Source organism: Taurulus bubalis (assembly GCF_910589615.1).
Source record: "Taurulus bubalis genome assembly, chromosome: 17".
Classification (NCBI taxonomy): Eukaryota; Metazoa; Chordata; class Actinopteri; order Perciformes; family Cottidae; genus Taurulus; species Taurulus bubalis.
Genome location: NC_136605.1, coordinates 6,313,625 through 6,335,326, shown reverse-complemented (window position 1 = coordinate 6,335,326; position 21,702 = coordinate 6,313,625). Strand labels below are relative to the sequence as shown.

The 21,702-nt window shown below is 43.6% G+C and overlaps 2 protein-coding genes across 2 annotated transcripts; both read left to right on the top strand.

The window, feature by feature from the left end:
• Positions 1–1,419: 1,419 nt before the first annotated feature.
• Positions 1,420–3,240, top strand: mfsd6l (major facilitator superfamily domain containing 6-like; the record flags this gene model as incomplete). Its single annotated transcript, XM_079232829.1, has 1 exon — positions 1,420–3,240. The coding sequence occupies one exon, from the start codon at positions 1,420–1,422 to the stop codon at positions 3,238–3,240; it is 1,821 nt and encodes a 606-aa protein (XP_079088955.1).
• Positions 3,241–5,165: 1,925 nt separating this feature from the next.
• Positions 5,166–12,572, top strand: LOC306750320 (bMERB domain-containing protein 1; the record flags this gene model as incomplete). The annotated part of the gene is made up of 6 exons (XM_079233729.1): positions 5,166–5,244; positions 7,690–7,810; positions 10,100–10,173; positions 10,951–11,065; positions 11,683–11,750; positions 12,454–12,572. 6 exons carry the CDS (start codon positions 5,166–5,168, stop codon positions 12,570–12,572), a joined length of 576 nt encoding a protein of 191 aa, XP_079089855.1.
• Between the last annotated feature and the right edge of the window lie 9,130 nt (positions 12,573–21,702).

Here is a 21,702-nt window from a genome sequence, read left to right as displayed (position 1 = left end):
AATGGGTGTATTGAATATTTACAGTTGGATCTACAGAGAATACAAATGAAAGTTAAAGATAAAAATAAAAATAAATGATGTGTGCTGAATTTGAAAACGTGTTGAATAAACAATCCCTATCTATACATGAATGTGTGTCTCCTGTGTGAAGGGATTGGTGGCTTTTATTTGCACAGGGAAAGTTGTTGACATAAACGTGCTCTTTTCTCTCGCACCTGGCGGAAGCAGCACGCTACGTGTCGTTGCTATTGACTTATGCTAAATTAAAAATAAAAAAAGTAAAATAAATTCAGATCAGGGACACAGCAGTTCAACTTTAAAATGTGTTTTTAGATTGTGTTTCTCTCTCGCTCTCTCTGTGGCGCACAGAGGCATCCGCGCCGCTAGAGGGCGCTGTGGTCACGTGACTGGTCCTCCAGGTGTAAGCGGTTGAGCGCGTGCACGGTGAGGCGGTAGCAGGTGTTCCGCTGCTCAGAGAACAAGAGACCAAAGTTGTGCACGGAAAGCAGGAGTTCGAGGTGGAAGATGACCGGTAGACAAGTTTGAAAGAAGCCAACGAGGGGCCAGAGGTCAAAAGGTAAAGTCAAGTGTGATAAACGGTTCTTTTTATTTTCTTATCTTACAAACTTGTGACGTGGACTCCACATCCTCCTGGGAACAGTTGCATTTAGCCCCAGGTGATATTTCCGCGTTGCTCGTTTTATCTGCGCGTTTCTACAAAGAAGTACAAGACGGAAGTTTAGAGTTAAGCTCTTCCCTATGGGAAACATATTTGACATTAATGCATTTAATTCATGTATTTTTCTTTTCCACCATAACTATTTTCTATACTGTACATATATTTTATGAATACATAAATGGCCAACAAGGTATTTCCAACACAGATCCCACCAACATAATGTATTTATTAATTTATGCAATAAATTATAATTGTTAGCGAAATATGAAGTGTGCTGCTTCTCTTTTTTTATACTGCCTTGTGAATTAAATGTGTTCTGGTTTTGACCTTTTAAAAGGTGTCGAAAGGGCTGTGGGAAGTTGCACACTTATTATTTTTGACATTTCTTATTTTTTATTATGTTTTTATTGTCTTTTCCACAATACACAAGGCACATCAAAAGTACATATAGGCACTTGGAGATATTTCAAATAGAAATATCAATGACATGTTTTGTTGTTGGGCGTAAAAAATAACAGTAGAGTGACAGATATGAACATTTCCATATGTAAATAATTAGCAGGTTTATTGATGATGAAAATAATTGCAGCCCTCGAAAGAACATTGGTTATTGATAGAAAATAAATAGCATATAAGGGCACTTATGTATTACTCTAATGTGCCTGTTGTTCTGTATTCCGTCTCCCAGTCTAAGGGGCTCTGCGTGACACCCATCGGGAGAGGCAATGTGGCTTCCAACCATGAAGAGGAGCAAGCAGATCGACATCCAGCGGGCCCTCGCTCTGGCCGGCGCCTTCAACTTCCTGTGCTCGTGCGCCAGGGCCTGCCTGCTCCCCTTCCTCACCCTGTACTTCAGACAGCTGGGCCTGACCCCCGCCATGACGGGCATCATCATGGGCACCAAGCACCTCGTGTCGCTGGCGTGGAGCCCCGTGGCGAGCCTGCTCTCCAAACACTACAACCAGAGGCGCACGGTCATAAACGTCTCTCTCGTGTGCTCGGCGGCGGCGGCTCTGGTCCTGCTGCTCGTCCCGCAGGCGGCTGTGCGCCCGCAGGCCGGCAGCTGTAACCGGTCCGATCTGAGTGGCGGTCCGAACCAAAGTCTGGGCGTCGACCTGCCCGTCGGCGGCAGCAGCAGCGTTGCACCCTCCGCGTCTTCAGCTAGGACTCAAACTAAAACCAACACAACTCCTGCCTCCCAGTCTGCGGCCACTTCGACTGCAGAGACCCTTTCTGGTACTAAACCCGCTCTTAATCGTCATAATCAATCCCACCCTCAGCTGCCCCCATTGAATGCAACAGCGGGGGTCGAAGACGGCGTCGTCATGTACCACCCCACCCCCTCTTCAGCAGCTCCAGTGAGGAGTAAGAGGTCAGAGTTCAGCTCAGGGTCAGAAGAGCAGCTTGGAGAACAGAAGGCGGCGGAGGAAGAGGAAGAGGAGGAAGAGGAGAGGCGTTTTGAATTTCTGGGCAGCCTGAAGGCGATGGACCCTCAACACCAGCTCTTCTTCCTGATCCTCATCATCGTGTCGGTGTGGGAGTGCGCCTCGGCCCCTCTGGAGTGGACGGCGGACGACGGCCTGTACGAGTATCTGGACTCTGCCGACGCCTCGGACCGCTACGGCAGCACCGGGGTGTGGGGTCTGCTCGGGGCGGCGTGCGGCGTCGGGGGAGCGGGCCTCCTGGTCAGCCGGCTGAGCTGCCTCATCGCTGGCGGGGTCCCGAGGAGCGCGGCGCACTTCTACTGCTACGCCGCTCTGGCGGCGGCGGCGCTCCCCGTGGCCGCCCACCTCCCCCTGCACCTGAACAAGAAGCGGGACCGGGCCAGCGGGCTCCTCAAGGCGGCGCGGCTGGTGCGCGGCTCCCCCCGCGCCCTGCTCTGCGCGGTCACCGCCCTGCTGGTCGGGGTGGCGCGCTCCGCCGTGGACAACTTCCTCCTGTGGCAGATGCAGGACCACGGGAGCGGCGAGCTGCACATGGGGCTGTCTCTGGCCCTCGCTCTGCTCTCGCAGGCCGCCTTCCCTCTGCTGGCCTACCGGGTGTCCAAGCTCCTCAGCCCGGGGCGGGTGCTCGCCGTCGCGGCCGCGAGTCTCGGCCTGCAGTGCTTCTACTACTCCTTCCTCTGGGGGCCGTGGGCCGCGGCGCCCGCTCAGGTGCTGAGCTGCTTCAGCGGCGGGGCCCTCTGGTGGGCCGTGGGTCTCCAGTGCGAGGACGTGGCCACGCCGGGGGCCGAGAGGAGCGTGAGGAGGTTCTACGGCGCGCTCGCCCTGCAGCTGGGGAGCTTCGCCGGAGGCTTCGTGGCCCAGAGGTTCGGGCTGGCGTGGCTGTTCAGGGGAGCGGCGGTGGCTCTGGTGGCGTGGTGCGCCTGCCTGCCTCTGCTCCAGTGGAAGGCCCCGCGCCAGCGCCGGATCAACTACTCTCGGCTTTTGGCGGCGGACGCGAGCGAAGCCAGTGACTCCGAGTCTGAACTGGAGAGAGACTGGCTGGAGAAAGCGATGGACGACGACAGAAGCCGCAGCAACAAAAACAACAACAACTACGGGCGGAGGGTAAACCATTAACCACGCAGTGTGGGAGCCTACCGAGAAAACATAGAATAATTTCTATCAGTGTGTAAATAATAATATTGAACGCTCATAAGCTTCATTAGAATGAAACGTCGTGGCTCCATCAGTCTGCAGCGTCGGCCGTACTGATGCGCTTGAGGATTTCCTCTCTGTGCCGCCTGAGCCCTCTCAAATGAACATTACCAGAAGCAATATTGTCTTTCTAGAGCAAACAAGGAAGCAGGATGAAGGGCAGGCTGAAGGAGGACTCAGCAGCTCCGGCATCAGGTCAACAGAAACACTGAAGCCTCTCTGAGCGTCAACACAGGCGTGTGCTCAAGGTGAGGCCGGACTAGGACGGCCTCACCTTGAGCTTATCTACAGCTGACCTCCACACACTGTGTTTGTGCCTTATTTAAGGCCTCTGTGTGAACTGATGGAACAAGCGGTTAGTGTTCTTTAACTGCAGGAGGTTCAGCAGCTGTGAGCGGACGTGTTTGCTTCATCATTCGTCTAATTTCAAGTTAGAAATGCTAGACATTAATTAAATGTGCCATTTTCTTTCCTCCCAGAGAGTTTCTGTCTGTCTTTTATTGTTTTTGAGTCTTCAACCTGTTCCACACCTGAGAGTGAACTATATTCATGCTCAAATAATCTGACCCTCTGAGGAGCATCTGTAATAAATAAATCCACATTCTTCTTCTTCTTCATGTTGATACCTTCTGACTCATTGCTTATCCGTCTTGGAGACATTTTAATAAATGTCTCTTCCGTCCCGTCGTGCTACTGAACGAGCGGTGGGCGACTGTGCGGGACACGGCTCCTGCATGCAGACAGATGGACTCCCCCGAAACATCTGGCGGGGCCCTCGATGAAATGAAGTCATCCCCAGTACGCCGTTAAGCAGCTGAACTCGATCGGGCGAGACGGTGAGCGGCAGCTCGGTTCTCCCGTGGACGGTGTGGTGGTTAGAGAGCAGCAGAGCGTTATAATGGCAGATGTGTGTTTTAATTAAATGCTTTTACCTGGTTTGATTCCAGACAGAGGAAACAAATTCACTTAAGAGTAGTCGGCTCCAAATGCAGCGGTGGAACGTGTCGAATACTGTTCTTTAGTGCAAATCCCATGTACTTGTACTTGAGGATTCCCATTTGACTCCAATGCATCTCAGAGGGAAACATTTTTTTACTCCGCTTCAGTTGTCTGACGGCTTTAGTTACTTTAAGATTTCAATTCTATTCTACTCTTCCCATCCAGTGAAAACCATGAATTTACACGGTGTCACTTTTGTGTTGAAATAATTCTCCAACTTCCTAAGCTATATATATATATATATATATATATATATATATATATATTTTCAAAATGCATCGTCCCAAAGTTGAAAACAAGGTTGTTTCTCTTTTTAGAGATGCGTGGTTCTCACACAAAGCGACACATAAATGGCATATAGACAGCATATCAAATGAAAAAAAACCATCTACAGCAGTGCAACATGCACATGAATGCAGTATAATATTCATCGTGTATAAACACTGACTGGGAACACGTTGCTGCACCGTGACTCCTTTCATTAAACCTTGTGCTCGTTATACTTCCACACTTCACTGGGTGCTGTTGCTCTTTTCTTTACAGCAGTAGAGGATCTGAATCCTTCTCCCACCACCGCCTGTAACGCTCCTCCTCTTTAGTAGGTGTTGCTTTGTGCGGGTCTGCCAGCAGGTGGCGCCTTAACCAGCAGCCGTCAGCAGCCTGGCATCCCTCTGAAGGAGTCTGCTGTGTTCAGCATCTGTTGGCAGCTGCTCTCCTCCCGTCAAACCCCCTCACACGTTACAGCTGCTGGACTTAGTCGATACCTGCTGATCTACATCTTTATTTGGCTGCACAAACCTTTATTTATTTTTGTCCGGAGCTTTCTTTTTTCTTTCTTTTTTTACAATATGGAAAAAGAGAGAAGATCCTCCAAGCAGTACGGCTCTTTGGAGAAGACGCAGGTGGACAAAGGGACGGAGAAATCAAGTGAGTTTAGAGCTTGTGATGCATGTGGATGGTGTTTTGCTGTGTGATGTAATGGTGAGGAATAAAGGAGGCTGATGTGTCCACTGCAGTAACTTTCACCAGAGAGCATGAACACGTCGGGTCCCTGCAGATCCTCAGTCAGTGAGCGTGTTAAAGTTGTCTGTCTGCAGGGTGACACATCCGGATGGGCGCCAGTAGACCTGCAGACCCCGGTGTGTCTCCTAGTTGTTTTCATCTTCTACGTTTTTGTTGAATATAAAGATATAGAAGGGAACAAAAGTAATTGATATTGATAACAGGAGATGTCTCCCAACTGACAGAAAATAGTGAAAGATGTACGTCACACTTTCCTTTCCCATCACATGGTACTACTGGTTTGTCCAACAAGTCGTCCAAGATACACTGGTCAAAGATAAGCGTGTTATTCTCCTATTTGGAAGCTGGAGCGAGACGTTTAACTGAAGCGATCAATTGAATATAAAAATGGCTGCGGATTAATTTTCTGACTATTAACATTATTCGTCTGCTCTTGTTTTAGCTATTTTCAAATAAGATCTGGAGAGTCACGATGTCATTGCCCAGCAGGGAATTCAACAGATTATACAGAGTATAAAGATTCCAGTAATTCAGACAATTCTTTTGAAACATGTTTTACAGTTAATATGTGGATTATGATAAAAGAGGTTTTGCCTCTTTATGTGTTGTTCTTTTGTGCCTGTTTTTTAAAGGCCAGTGGGGCCCCTGACTATTCGGGTCCCTGTGAGCCCGTTCCCGGTCGGCCCATTCAGACATCCATCCATGATAATGGAGACACCTTAAAGCGAGATGATGAGATATTATTTGTGTTCCTCAGGGCTCAGCCCTCGGTTCTCTGTTGTTCCGTTGTGTGTCTTTTATAGCGCATTTACCACGTAGTGGACTTTAAGTGTGGCTTAAGGGTGGGACAGCATTACTACAACTGTATTCCACTGACATTATACGCAGGCTTCAAGAGGTAAGAAGAACAGTAAACAATTTAAACTGCATTCACACACACCTGCTTATAACAAGTAAGTAAAGTCAGTCATTCTTGTTTGTTATTAAAATCATTTTCACTAAAGTCTCAGAGTCTCAGAGGTTTGGGGCAATAAAGGAACGTGTGTGTGTGTGTGTGTGTGTGTGTGTGTGTGTGTGTGTGTGTGTGTGAGATGACTAAAACTGGTTTGGAGAGGTTGAGCGTTATCCCCAGTGATCGTGTGTGTGTGTGTGTGTGTGTGTGTGTGTGTGTGTGTGTGTGTGTGTGTGTGTGTGTGTGTGTGTGTGTGTGTGTGTGTGTGTGTGTGTGTGTGTGTGGTTGTTGTCTTTTCACACAAGGTCAGGTAAGTAAAAGCTGATCTCTGCTGGATGAGTCATCGCTCGCTTGGTGAGGGAGTGGGAGGCTGCAGGGGGGAAACAGTGCAGTGATGCTTGAAGGATTACTGGTGTGGGGATCAGATCAGATCATAGCAGGATGGTGAATTTGAGCCAGGGCACTTTGATGGCTTAAAGCTGAACTCGGATCAGTGCAGGTTTTACTGTCTCATCAATGTGCTTTTGGTGTTTGCCTCTGGATGTTTACTTTAAGATTTCCTTTGTGAGTTTTCAGAGCCAAGACAGGTGGTTTTTATTGGACATAACAAGTGCAATAAATTACTCCAGTTTCACACTTGAGGCGCAACAGAAAGATGGACAAAATAGGATTCAATTAATTTTTTTATCTTCACTTTTCTCAGAATTACTCAGAACCTTTAAAGTATTGTGCTCACAAAATCAAACTTAATGTGGTTGAAAAATAAATATATATATATTATATATTTGGGCGATAGGATTGTTTACTTTCTTGCCGAGGTCTGTGTGCTAAAGCTTAGCTGTTTCCAAAGACTGGAAACGGCTAACCTGGCTCCCTCCAAAGGTAAACAAACAAAGTGAAATGTGTTATTTAGCAACACTTGTTCAGACAGGCTAGCTTTATGCTAAACTAAGCTAAGCTAACCGGCTGCTAGTTGCATGAATCTTCTCATCTGACACTCGGCAAAAAAGCAAATAAGTGTTTTTCCCAAACATTTTGAACTATTTCGTGTTTTTTCTCAAAAGATTATGATCTTCTCTGTCGGTTCGGTTGGAGTCTGTGTGGACGCTGCCGGTGGAGCTGAGAAACAAACCCACCCGCTTCACATGCAGTGTGTAACTAATGTCCTTCATGATGGCTGAGTGTTCCAGAGAGTAAGCCCAGCGGAAGGAATTTCAAATGAATTTCACATTGAATCTGAGGGTCGTATAGTTTACGGAATGTGCTTTTTGTCCTTTTGGTGCTTGCTTTGTCACCTGCTTGATGATGGCCGTCACACACAGACAGTCTGTCAGCGCAAACTTCCCATGCCGTGATCGGAACCAAATAATCGTGCTTTGGTCTTGCCTGTCTTCCAGCACAGGATGTCATTTCGATGGCTGACTCCACGATTACCATCGAGAACATTGAAGGAGAGCTGTGCAAAATTGAGCGGATAAGAGACATCTTGGTACGGAGGGAATCGGAGCTGAGATACATGTAAGATCTGCTTCTTCACTAGCACTAATCTAGTCTGAATTAAACCATATATGAGTGTGTTTTTTCAAGGATTTGATACTGACAGAGTGATGACATTAAACCATAAATGACAATACATGCATCATGCGACGTTCCACATACAGTAGAGCTCTGCTGTGCAGGGATCTGAATACTCCGATACTGTTCGCTGCCCCTCAGGAATACGAGGTGATGCACCGTGACCGTCGGCAACAAACACTAAGGGAGCAGCCATGTGCATGATGGCAAAAAGTGTGTGAAGAAAACAGCGGTGCTATTCAATGTCTAAGCAGACACACTGATTTCCAAAGATGCCCTTTACTCCTTTCCCTCTCATCCTTTCCTTTTAATTATGTCACGCTTTTTCTGTTGAGGCCTTCCTCATTATTTTTGACACACAAAGACGGAGGAGGTGGAGCGGGGGATCGAGAACAGCGACCAGCACGGCATAATGTGGCCATGAGATGAATCGGAGAAAACAGAGCATAACTTTGGTTTTGGGGGGGTTGTTTCTCTGCGGGAGCCTTCAGAATGATTAGTCCGATAAATGTTGATGGCTCATGATGACGCGTGTCATGTTCTCACTTCCATCCGCGTTCATCCGCATCCAGAAGATGAAAAGTGAGGCAGAATCCCGCTCCTAATTATAGACTGTTCCCCTGCATGTGTCGACATGTATTATGTTAACTGCAACACGGCAGCAAAGGAAGCTCAACTATTGTGGGGAGAGTTGGTAAAACAACAAACTGTACCAAATGAAAACAAATTAAAAGTATTGTTAAAAGGAATGCATTTAGGGAAATATGCTTTTTGTTTTGTTTTCTTGCTGAGAGTTAGATGAGAAGATCAATACCACTCTCATGTCGGTACGCTGAAGATGAAGCTCGCGCTAGCAGTCGGTTAGCTTAGCTTAGCTTAGTTTAGCACAAAGACTGGAAACGGGGCAACAGCTAGCCTGTTTGTCAAATGAGATATAACATGCAGTGAGATCCAGAGGGGCTGGTAGGTGGATTGTGTTACCCTTGAACAGAGCCAGGCTAACTGTTTCCCCCTGTTTCCAGTCTTTATGCTAAGCTAAGCTAACCTGCTCCGTGAGAGTGGTATCGATCTTCTCATCTAACTCTGCAAGAAAGCAAACAAGCATGAATGTGAAACTATTCCTGTTGGTATTCAGCCTTTAATATTTGGATTCACATTCATGTGATTAATGTCTTTATCGTCACTAGCAGCATATGTGCTAAAGGTTACAACAAAAATGCGATTTCGATAGCAGCTAATGCAAATGCTGTATGCCAGAAATACCAGGATGTTCTACTACATCCATTCACATTTTGAATTCTGTGAGCTCGTATGCTTTTCTGGTTGTTCTGACCCACAGTCTTTTGCACAGCTGATATATAAGCAAGAGGGTCAACGTTCAAGATGCCATGTTATGAGGAAGTAATATGTTATCTTGTGTGTTTTTTTGTCTTTCTTTTTTCTTTAACGTCAAAATGAAAGAGCAAAATACATATATTCAAACTAACATGCCAGGAGGGCAGCCAAAGAAGAGAAGACAGAAACACAAACATAAAATAAAATAAACACAAATAGAGAATATAAGGAAAAAGGCACAAATTAAATCACAGGAAATGGATGCCGAGGAAGTAGCACGTTCCAATGAAATGCGCATTGCTGGATTCCACAGAAGCAGAAGTTTTGTTTTAGGATAGTCTGAGCTGACTGCGACATAAACAAGACAACTCCAATGCAAATACATACAAATAAAAAAAACACTCCTGGCAGCGTCTGAGTCATCCTGAGATAGATCCTGCTGAAGTGAAACCTGTTTTATTAAACCAACAGTTCCGAGTACACATTTCTCTCAGTCTTTTTGCCATCGCTGTAATGGCACACACACACACACACACACACACACACACTTCTGTGACTGGCCCCTAATGTTTTGACGGCGAAATGAGATCTGATAATGTCAGGTGTGATTCATTCACAGAGGGCAGCGTGGCGCTGTTATTCCAGTTAATGAACTCCTGGACCTCGCTGTCATCTGAGTCCAGTGATTTTCTGTTTGATAAGCTCCTGCAATCTCACGCTGACGTGTGTATGTCTACTTAGAAAGGAAATTGGGTTGCTGCCGTCATATAAAATCCATTTTATGTTTTGAAAGCTCCTTGTAAAGAAGCAAAAAAGATGTGGTGGTCTAGTTTAAAAAATAAACGTACACCTGCTTTCCTACAAATATATATTGTGATGTGTTTGTTTTCTACTCAGGATGGATGACATCCAGCTCTGCAAAGAAATCACAAGACTGAAGACGGAGCTGCAGAAACTTGTCTCTATTCCAGGTAAATTGAAAAGCAGTGACATATGTATTCCTTTATAGAAATATTCCTGGTAAAGTCCTGATTATTTATACATGCTAAACATCAGCATGTTAGCTTGCCGGGGTTAGCACTGTGTCCCTAAACGCAGCCAAAGATGCTCTAGTCTACAACATAGTACATACAAGCTCCGCCCATGTTTAGAAGTGGTGCACACTTCCTGTCTCCTAATGTATGTCGTGTGAATCTGTAAACGGATTGGGTTATATTTGCATAATTTGTTCAGATTTTCTTTTTGCTAAAAGCTATATTTAGCTTTACACAATGTTGTTGGCTATGTTAGTTGCCAGATCTCGATGGAGTGTGTCGCTGGGAAAGAGAAAGATCTCAAACATTTCCTTATTTATCATGTGACTGTTGAACATGAAAAATGCCATTTCAGTGTCGAAATGTTGGAAAGAAATGTGGCATGTGAAAAACGGGGCGGGGCAGTGATGAAACCCATGTGACCCAGAAACAGGAAGCTGAGTGACACAGCCTCACAGAGCTAGTCTTGATCAATTGTGTGTGCAATTAATCCGTGTTGCATGTCATTTTGGACTATACACAACAATAAACAAAAACGTATTATGCAAAGCCCGTTCTGTGAAATGTCAATGCAGCAGCAGACATTGATTTCACTACTGCTAAATATTCACAATTATGGACAATACAGATCTGTTCTGTTCCATCCTTCTAGTTTATAATTGTAACGCCCGTTGCTGTATTTTACGTAAGGCGTGTCATGTGACTGTTGAACAGACAACGACAAGGCCAAGGAGGACAGGGAGAGGGAGGAAGAGCTGCTGCAGCAGATCAACAAGCTGGTGGAGACCAGAGACTTCCTCGTGGATGATGTGGAGTTCGAGAGGCTGAGGTGAGGTCATCACATCAATCGACTGAGAAGACTTTGACTCGCCGATGTTCCTCTCAGGCACGGCAGACGTTACGATGCTGTCTGTTCGATTTCACGGAGGCAAAAGGGACCAAAAGGTCTGGATCTTTAGATTCTGGTGGTTTCACTTTGTAAAAATGAAACTTTGCAATTAGCTTTCAGCATGCTAATCTGTCTGGAGCTTTTTTTTACGACTTCAGTAGCTTACTCAATACAAAACCGTGTTCTGTATATATATATATATATATATATTGGGGTTTGTGGTGCTAAATTTGCCGTCACCGCTGATAAGCAGCCAGTTGTTGATGTGAAAGAATATCTTTGAGTGACATTTTGATTGGTCTCATAAGGATTGCGGGGATGCGAGAGGCCGTTTCCCTTCATGATCCCGTGTGTATGTGGAAATAGATTGTGTGCACATGCAGCTGTGAAATCCTCGCCACGCACAGCCAGATTAGAATCATCTCCTGAGGATTTGTCGCCTCAGTTTCTCGCAAAAGCGGCCCTGTGACATTTAACGTGATTGAGAAAATCTCAGAACCAGAAGTCCTTGACAAGTGAAATAAATAAAAAAAACAGGGACATATTCTCCTCCACAGGGAACAAGAGGAAGACAGAGAAATGTCCGCCTTCTTACAGTCCAAATTTCCCAAGACATTGGCAAAAGGTGAGTCTATAACAAAAGTTATTTGGTGCAAATACTTTGTTCTCTATGTTAAGTTGTAATTCTTGCACCAGCTGTGTGGCCCAACCAAGAACGTTTGATCCAAACACAGAGCAGAACCGCTACGACCCCTGATCCCTAAATTGGGATCTGCGAGCTGAAAACAGCCTACGAGCGAACAGTCGTACGATTTCTTGTTTTATACATTCAGTTCACATGATCGATATCTCATTACTGAAGTTAAACACATTGAATCCCTATTGCTGAAAAAATTCTGCCCATAAGTAAGTGTCAACACGGAGAATTTGATTTCATGAAATGTGACAGGACAAGTTTGACATTTTGGGAAATTAGCTCATTCTGCGTGCTAAAGCCACGTTTAGCAGCAGGTTAGCTTAGCTTAGCATAACGACTGGAGAGGGGGAAAAGCTCCAGTCTGGCTCTACCGGCGCCTCTAAAGCTCGCTAATCCACATGTTTTATGTGCAATGGGTTATGTGCCGGACTATGTGGAGTGGTTGCCGGTCCATGTCGGTCGGATTGCAGCGGAGCTAGCCTAGCTGTTTCCTGTCTTTGTGCTAAGCTAACCAACTTTACGCAAGAAGAAGCATATTCCCCAAAATGTCAAACCTTTCAGTTCAGGCACGTAACTTTAATTGAAGATGGAGAGGATGGGAGTTTACCGTTACGTCTTCCTTTTCAATCAGGTGCTTTGCAAGATCAAACGGTGGCGTCCAAAGCCCAGCAGACGACAGCGCCATTTTTCTCTAAAACTGGACTGACACTCCTGAAAGACTGCTGCGGCTTCACCTGCTCCGTCATGTAACTGTGTGTGTGTGTGTGTGTGTGTGTGTGTGTGTGTGTGTGTGTGTGTGTGTGTGTGTGTGTGTGTGTGTGTATGCACAAGTGAGCCTCCCCAGTGCTTTCATCTGTATTTTGTATGTCTGCCCTGCAAAGAAAGATGATCTCCATTAATCCACATGCACATAATATACTGTAAGAGTTGCATATTGTTCTTATTATATATAATGTGACTTGCTGCTGTGAAGTACTGTGTTTATATGTCTTGCAGAAGAGAATCTTCCTGGGTCATAGTTATTGTATTGCTCTGTGTCCAATTAAGGTAGTTAGATACTATTACGGCTGCTTCTGACTCTGTCTGTGATGTATTCGATGCTGTAAGATTAGGCCGCTGCTTTTGTACTGTAGCAGACTATTATAATACCATTGTTAGCTAGTGATTACTTTCATTATTGATGAATACTTTCTTCTTCTTTTGTCATTATACAGTTAGCAGTACATCAGAGGAGAGATGTTGAACGGTAGCACAGCAGGCCACAACTTAAACCAGACAGAATTGGTCATTAAGTAATATGCCTTGGGGACATTGCGATTGTGTTGATGTGTCTGTCTGTGGTCGAATATTCCTTTTTGCTTAGGAAGGTTCCTCACTGAGTGAAATGACCTGGAAGTAAGTGACCGTAAATATAAAATCCTGCATAAATGTATCACAGAGCAAGAATGTATAAAAAAAACCTGTTTTGTTATTGAAGCTGTTTTGACAAAAACGAGCAAATAGATTATTTTAAATGACTTCTCATCTCGTGAGGAAAGAGCCTGGAAGTCGTTCAAATCAGGGAATAAAATGATAAAATACCCACAATTGTACACAATATTTTTTTTTATGTAGTCATGGTCACGTGATATGTTGCAGCAAAGTGCTGTCCCATTCATATTTACACCAGTTGAAGCCCTCACAGCCTCTCACACTCAGCCAGTTAGCAGGTGACGTCAGGAAGTCCCTGAGGGTTCAGGGTTTGAGGGTTCAGGGCTTGAGGGTTTAGGGTTTGAGGGTTTAGGGGTGACATTGGGATTGAGCCGAAGATCGCAGACAAGAAGAGGAGGAAATGGTACAGGAGGATTTGGGTGAGCACCTGAGTAAATTGATTTGCATAAATGATCAAATAAGAATCATAACAATACGAGTATTCATAACAAGAAAAATCATACCAAGAAGAATATTCAGTCACACAAATCAAAGAACCTCTTGGCTGCTGTGACGCAGGCCGAGCAGCTGGCAGGAGGAAAAGACTTCCCTCCTTCAGGCCACAGAAAACATCCAGCAGACTCGAACAGCAGCAAGTGCGGCAGACCACCGAGAGCTCTTCAGATCTTCAGAGCCAGATCACCAACACATGAAAAAAAAAAAAAATCCCTTTCAGGACTGCATATGATTTTTCTAAAAACAAAACACCATCTTTACATTATTTTAGGCATTTTAATGTTGATTTTATAATGTCATTCAATCATCTCAGAGAAACCGGAACAGACTGGTTCCCATGGCAACGAGACAGACAAGCGTGACAATTACTTGATGCCTTTGCTGTACAAAGGCCACGCCCACACTCCTCACTGATTGGTTTAGAGCGAATGAGGTCACAACATTGCGCGCTAAAGTCTATAAATCTGGTTACTCCTGTAGTCAAAATTGCTGTAAGTTTTACATTATTTTAAGTAAAGTTTCCAAGACAGCAAAATGTCTTCTTGTGTGATGAAGAGACACATCTCCAAGGATGTAAAGATTCTCACAGAACTTTTCCAAGACCTCACAATAAGCCCAGAGATGTCTTCCCGTGTGATGAAGAAGAGACACATCTTCAAGGAAGTAAAGATTCTCACAGAACTTTTCCAAGACCTCACAATAAGCCCAGAGATGTCTTCCAGTGTGACGAAGAAGAGGAAGTTGAACCGTACACCTCTGCTTAAAAGTTATATTGGTGACGTTCAACGAGTCAGAAAGATATTCCCAAGGATCACCTTCCCGGCTCCTTCCCCAGTGAGCCTGAAACCTCAGGAGAAGAAGAGCCTGAAGGGAACAAGAACTAAGATATGGATCATCGGCTCTAGCTACGTCCGACGAGCCGAGCAAGAAGCCGATCAGAACTTCGGGGAGAACCTCGGACTTAATGCCAAAGTTGAGTGGTTTGGCCAAGGAGGGATGCGCTGGAGTGGCGTCCAACAACGCTTTGATGCAGAGTTGAAAACTCAAAGTCCCCCGGACATTTTGGTCATCCACGCCGGTGGCAATGATCTGGGGTTGACGTCTGCCAAGATACTTGCAGCCAGAATGACAGGTGTCCTGATGCAGCTCCACGCAAGGTTCCCCTCAATGACCATCGCATATTCCTGCATCAACGAGCGCCAACCGTGGAGATATGGACATCTAGTGGAGATGGATTACGTCAACAAATGCATAAAAACTGCTGTTGGCAAGTGTGGCGGTGAAGTGATAGAACACCCCGACCTGAAATGTGACGACAAAACAACATTTCTGGCAGACAGAGGGCACTTCACCAACAATGGAAATATAACATTTCTGACCAGCATCCACAGTGTCCTGAAGAAGATCCTTCAGCAGCACCAATAGAGCAACGCTTGCTGCCCGGCTCCCGATGTCACCACTGAGGAACTGAAAACACATTCCTTATTCTGAGGATTCATCCATCTTAACGCCTCAGCAGCCTCTAAAGCGGCTGTTTGAGGGTTCAGACTTCAGTCCACACTTAGAAAGTGAAGTGATTTCACTTTTTAGGCGCCTGAAACAAGTCCTCTCTTCGGATCGAGATTTCTTCCCACTTAAAGGTTTGTGGGGAGTTTTTCCCTCGTTTTCATGGAGAGCTTTGGCTGGGCAAAAAAATTAAAACGATGAAATGCTTAGAAACTTTAAATTGTACTACTGTCAGGTTTAATATTTAAATGTGTAATACGAAAATGTTACTTTATCAATTCATGTGAATTAAGGGACAATCACTGATGAGAAAGGAAAAAAAATCTGAATTGTGGTTGTTTCCCTGCACTTCCTGCCCTGTCCCTGATTGCTTCCTCCTGTGTCTAATCACCGGCAGATAGAGTGCACTTCACCAACAACAACAAAATTGAAATGATGATATGCTCGGATATATACTAAGTTGTACTACTGTCAGGTTTAATATTTGAATGTGTAATAAGAAAATGTTACTGTATGAATTAAGGAACAATCACTGATGAGTTGTCATTTGCATCGGAAAGCCTGAAAAAACACCTTAATATGTATTTCTACAACATTTTGCTGGTTTATTTACGAGTCTAAAGTGGCTCAGGAACGTCAGGCAAGAAGGTTGATTTAATGTCACAGCACCTTTAAAACACGGCTGCAATTCTAGCAAATGCAAATTAGTATTAGAAAACGCAAAGAAAAGATAAATATTAAAAGGTTATATTGATAGGTTAGGTTGATCTAGGGGTGGGGTAGTTAGCTGCCAGCTCATATTTTGTATGCATGTATTATATTATGCATTGCATTCACAGTGTAAAAAAACTACAATGAAAAAAATGAAAAAAATACTGATTAAAAAAAAATAGCCTTTTCCCATATTAATAGCTGTGTTCCAAAAAATGATCGGGGCAAAACCATAGATGACAATTCAAACCACCAACCACGATCATAAAGTATGTCTCTGCCCTTCCAAGTGACCATCGGCGCATGTATTGCGTTTTCTGACAGTAAGTTACCGTAATTAAATGCCTTTGTTAGTCTGCTAGTTGGCAGGAGCTAACGCTAGTTAGCTAACGTTAAACGGAAACATATTTATCGTTGGCTAAGCTGCTCCGCTTCTGCCTGTGAAATGTATTTATGAACTAACACTGTTTATTGTTACTGTATGTCTGGCAGTTAGATGTGAACTATCTAATTATACACTGTCCTTCATTAAAACGTTTAAAGAAAGTACTTGCACCGGGCTCAACCCTAACTAACGTCAGGAGTATTTCCAATCGGTGAGGATGCATCTGACGACCACCCCGTTGTGTGCTAACGTTACATGTTAGAGCTGCTTCGGACTCGGATGCATGTTTGACAGCGGACTGCTGCAGAGTAGAGCATAAACTGTGCATTTGCATTGCTTTACGCAATGCAGTAATAGATTAAGCACAATAGTCATGTAGTCACGAGACACGTGGATGTTAAATATATAAGTTCAATATTTTCATTGTATTTCTCTTTTGTGTGTGTGGGTGTGTGTGGTGGTGGTTCAGTTCCACAGAACTTACCACCGCGACCTGGCTTCACCTCATACACACTGCAGCGACAGATGAGTCATACAGTGGACTTAGAGAGGCAGCCCACAAAAAAAAAGTGTCTCAGAGCATTTTGTCCAAAGGCAAGGACTATTGTCCACGTGGCTCTTTTCCTGCAGTAAGGTGCTGTTTGCTGGTTCCATCCCTCTGGCAGTTGATAAAGGCCGTCACAGCTGGCTGCAGATTAACAGCCCTGCTATGCTCTGCGCTGTATTACATTTGCAGACTGAGAAGACTAATCAGGGGGCCGCACACTGTGAATGTAGACAAGTTACTGCCAACCGACTCTAATTGGATGCTTGTGGAAAAAAGCCGCTTGCTCTTGTTGGCTGAGACGTTGAAAAGCCCCTGGAAAGGTGATAACATGCTCGGCCAATTAAATACTTTTTTCTTCTCTCTCTTTTTTTGCATATAGGTTTCATCCTTTTCTGAAAGCATTTAATGATTGCAGGCTCAGAACCTGATGGTGCTGTACATGTATGTTAGGAGCTGCCTGGCCCTCCAGCAGTCTGCAGGAAGAGGAAGGAGAGATCTTTGTGCGAGTGCATGTCGGCCACTGGGAGCTTTGAGAGGGAACAAACACAGGACAATGTCTTATCATATATGATTGCATTTAAAATTCAACTAAATTCGAGTCAAAAGCAATTTGAAACCCAAGACCCCAACACCTGTCACATGACCATACTGTAGGAGAGTTTGGAGAATTAGACATTTCTGAATTGGACATTGATGCTGAAACTTGCTATAAATAACTCAACCCAAAAAAAATGTAATTGAAAAGAATATGTCTGGTATTTTAAACTGACATATGTGACATGTGTCTTAGATAATGACTGTGGTTCAATTGGTTCAATATCTGCAGAAGGAATAAAACAGGCAGAGACCAGCTTCTGAATAGCACAGAATCTGTTTATGTTTCCACTTGATATTTATCAAATTCACAGTGATGATGCGATGTCTCGGACATTTAAACCTATTGGATGAACACCATTCTGACGTTGGCAGTGACAGGACTATGAAACGTTGTGTTTATGTTCCTCTAAAGAAACATCTGTATCTTTCTCAGTGAGAATGAGATGTTGTATTCTCTCACTGCGAACCCTGGAGAGAAATAAATATTATTATTTCTGTGATTTCGTTTGTGATTTCGTCCGTTTGGTAGCTTTATTCTTATTGACCGGAAGAGTCCATATGCTGGCCTCCACGTTAGGAAACTGTAGCTAAAACAGCTCTCTTAAAACAGCTATTATCGATTAGTCGTAATATATACATCCCTCCAATAAAGACATACATATTGATATTTATACCAATAACACGGATAGTATCGCTGTTTAATAGCGGATTTTATGTTGTGTTGCAGTTAGTCCTCGTGACCACTAGATTGCGTTAAACACTCATGATCAGGTCAGGGCATAAACAGTACCATACTAAATTTCCGAAAAGCACTTTCAAAATGAAGGTAGTCGTCCTCTCACTGAGCTGTTTATTTTAATTCATCACACAGTTCCTACTGTTTACGAACTACATACACAGATACTATTAACATCCGTGCTAACATGACTTATCAAAAGCTCCAAATAACCAACAATCAAATTCAATACACTTTATATTTCTTCTCAAATATTACTGATTGGTTATATTTCTCCACACGGTAGCATAGCAACCACTGAGGCAGACAGTTTAGGTACATTTACCCACGCCCACATATGAAAACAACCATTAGGAAGATCATGAAAGAGATTTGATTGCAGCTACCTCAGACACGCTGGATGCTTCATACAGTGCCGAGACCACAGGGTCTCCCCTGTTTCTGCAAGAAGAGCTAACGACGAACTCTATCAGATGTTGGGCGCGACCAAGGAAAACCACACACAAGAAATCGCCTGGATTTATATCTGCGCTGTGATCGCCCACACCATGGTTCTTTTTTTAATGGCCACAGTTGTGTCGTCTCTGCTGGCGTACACAGAGGACTGGGTAAAAACTTTCATCTATGTTTCCATGATCAAACAAAATGGGCCTCCAGTGTCACTGAGAGTCTGCAATTTAGGGGAAATCAGCCAACTAATCTCTGTGTTTTATTAAAAATGCTCCTGGAGGTGAGAACCAAGGCTCAGACGGGAGTGTTAGCTGACTGTAAGTACGGCTAGAATAACCTCCTATTAACTGCATGTCGTCCATCATCTGGCCTTGCGTGGTGATTCGATTACACGCCAATTAATTTAAGAATACGCAACATAAAATGCACAATACTCAAATACCAAAGGGTTTAAAACTAGATTTCAACCCACAGAAACACACCTTGAGGTCCGTATCATGTCAGTTTGTGTTGTGTCTAAATGCTGCTGGGTACCAAGTGATGAAAAGCACAAACCAGTTGCAATAATCCAGCGCATCATGGACAGCTGCTGCCTGCTTGGTAGTTGAGGCTTGACGGGAGGTCATCAGAAAAGCATGAGGCGGCCCTGGGCTGTTTGACATTGTGAAATGTGAAGTCGAACAGTGCACCCGTGTGGCAGAGAACCCCTCAACACAAGCACGCTGCTTTTAATGTCTCGTGGTGCATAATGAAGGGAATGAACGTTCGCCTGTGAAACAGCAGATCTCGGTGGCATCGCGTGGTCTTCATCGGCTCGCAGAGTTTGCTCAGTTGTCGTGCGACTTTAGAGAGGCAAAGGTCAATGTCCGGATCAGGAATGAGCTGTCGAGCTCAACTTTTAAGCCAACATGGAGGAGAATGGGATGTTTAATGAAGACCATGTGATAAGGTGGAGAGCTCCAGAAGAAGGAGAAACTAAGTGAACTGTTTTTACATATACTGTGTAAATGTACATGTAGCGCTAAAGGGGTACTCCACAATAGAGCTACTGCATGTCATCACAATGAAAGACCCTGTTGCATTATGGGCAATGTAGGATCCAGTGTTGTTGGAGCTTGATCCACACAACAAACTTAAAGTTAGGAAATCTCGGCCTCTGCTGCTTCATTTTTTGACCATTCTTCTTTTAAGTCCTCCTCTTTTGTGTCGTCCAACTTTATTGAAGAGTATCCCTTTAACCCTCATTCCTAAATTGATACTCTGTTTTTTTGCTGTACATATCTTTCATCCCAGCTATTTGTATTATTATTATTATTATTATTGTACATATCTTTCATCCCTGTTGTTTTTATTTTTTCGACACCAAATTTCCCCATGGGGATTAATAAAGTATATATTCATTCATTCATTCATGCTGTGTTTGCCGTCCTCGAGGCCCAGAGATTCATTAACAGCGTAAACACATTGTTTTATAACCTGAAAACTTCATAATCTTTCCTGATTTCATGAGAATTACTTATAAACATGAATTAGAACCGATGACATGTCAGAAGTCCACTAGAGGAAATTGTGCGTTACTTCCGCCTGCGGTCGCAGAGACAACACGCTGTAAAATATTCAACTGTATGTTTACAGTACATTATTGGGAATAGTTGCACTACTTTCACAGAGAGTGAGACATTTTCCCAGTAAATTATAGTAAAATAACAGCTATATAATGTGACTTCACACTCATGCCATCACATGACTGTGATTTAGCAGTATGTTGCTTTCGTATTACAGCATTGAACTAGTATGCTGTTGTACAATTACAGTAGTCATCCCACAATGCCTCGCGAAGTTTAATAAATAAATACATACAGCATTTTTATATGGTTTATATACATGATTGATTATGACAGGTCTTTTCACACAGCACTACACATCCCAAAACCAAAATAAGGCTATTGAGGATTTCTGTTATTTTAAACCAGTTTGTTCATAAGAGGTCTGACAAAAGTTCATGTGACAAATATAACACAAGATATGTTTTGAACAACAATCTCATTTTGTCCTCTTTCATCAAATGTTAATACTTTTCTATAGCAGGTTTTTAATCAGGACAGTTAGTATTAAGACAAATTAATGTGAGCTGATAGTCTGTGTCCATCTTGGAATGAAAGCTATATTCGTACGTGACCACCTGTGTTAAAGTCTTCAGATGACATCATGTGTACAGCTACAGCGGAAATATTGTTTATTGTCACATTGATGTGAAGACTATGGAAGCCCGTTGTGATAAAAAATTAAGATCTTGTTAGTGATAATTATGAGATATGAGATAATATCTCATAATTATGAGATGCTAGGTCATAATTATTAGATTATGAGATAGTAAATCTAAATGATGAGATAGTTAAGTCATAATTATGAGACAGTAAATCGAAATTGAATGAATGAATGAATATATACTTTATTAATCCCCGAGGGGAAATTTGGTGTCGACGTAGCAGCAATTTACAGACAAAAATAAGATATAAAAACAGCAGGGATGAAAGATATATACAATAATAATAATAATAAAAATTAAAAATACTATTATGAGATAATATCTAAGAATCATGGTTTAGCATCTCATAATAATGTGATAGTTAAATCGAAATTATGAGATAGTTAAGTCATATTTATGAGATAGTACATCGAAATTATGAGATAGTTAAGTCATATTTATGAGATAGTACATCGAAATTATGAGATAGTTAAGTCATATTTATGAGATAGTACATCGAAATTATGAGATACTCATAATACTCATAATTATGACTTACAGGATCTTAATTGTTTCATCACAGTGGCGGAAACGGGCTTCCTTAGGTCCAGAAGGTACTTCCCCGGAGCACTTTCTTTCCAGCGGGATTATAAAGTGCCAGGATGGGGCGCAGCCCTGCACAGACCGGGCTGCTGTCACTTTAACGTGACGCAGTTCAACCGGTGCCCCACTCTGTTGTGTGAGCCGCAGCAGCAGCAGCAGCCTGCGGGAGCG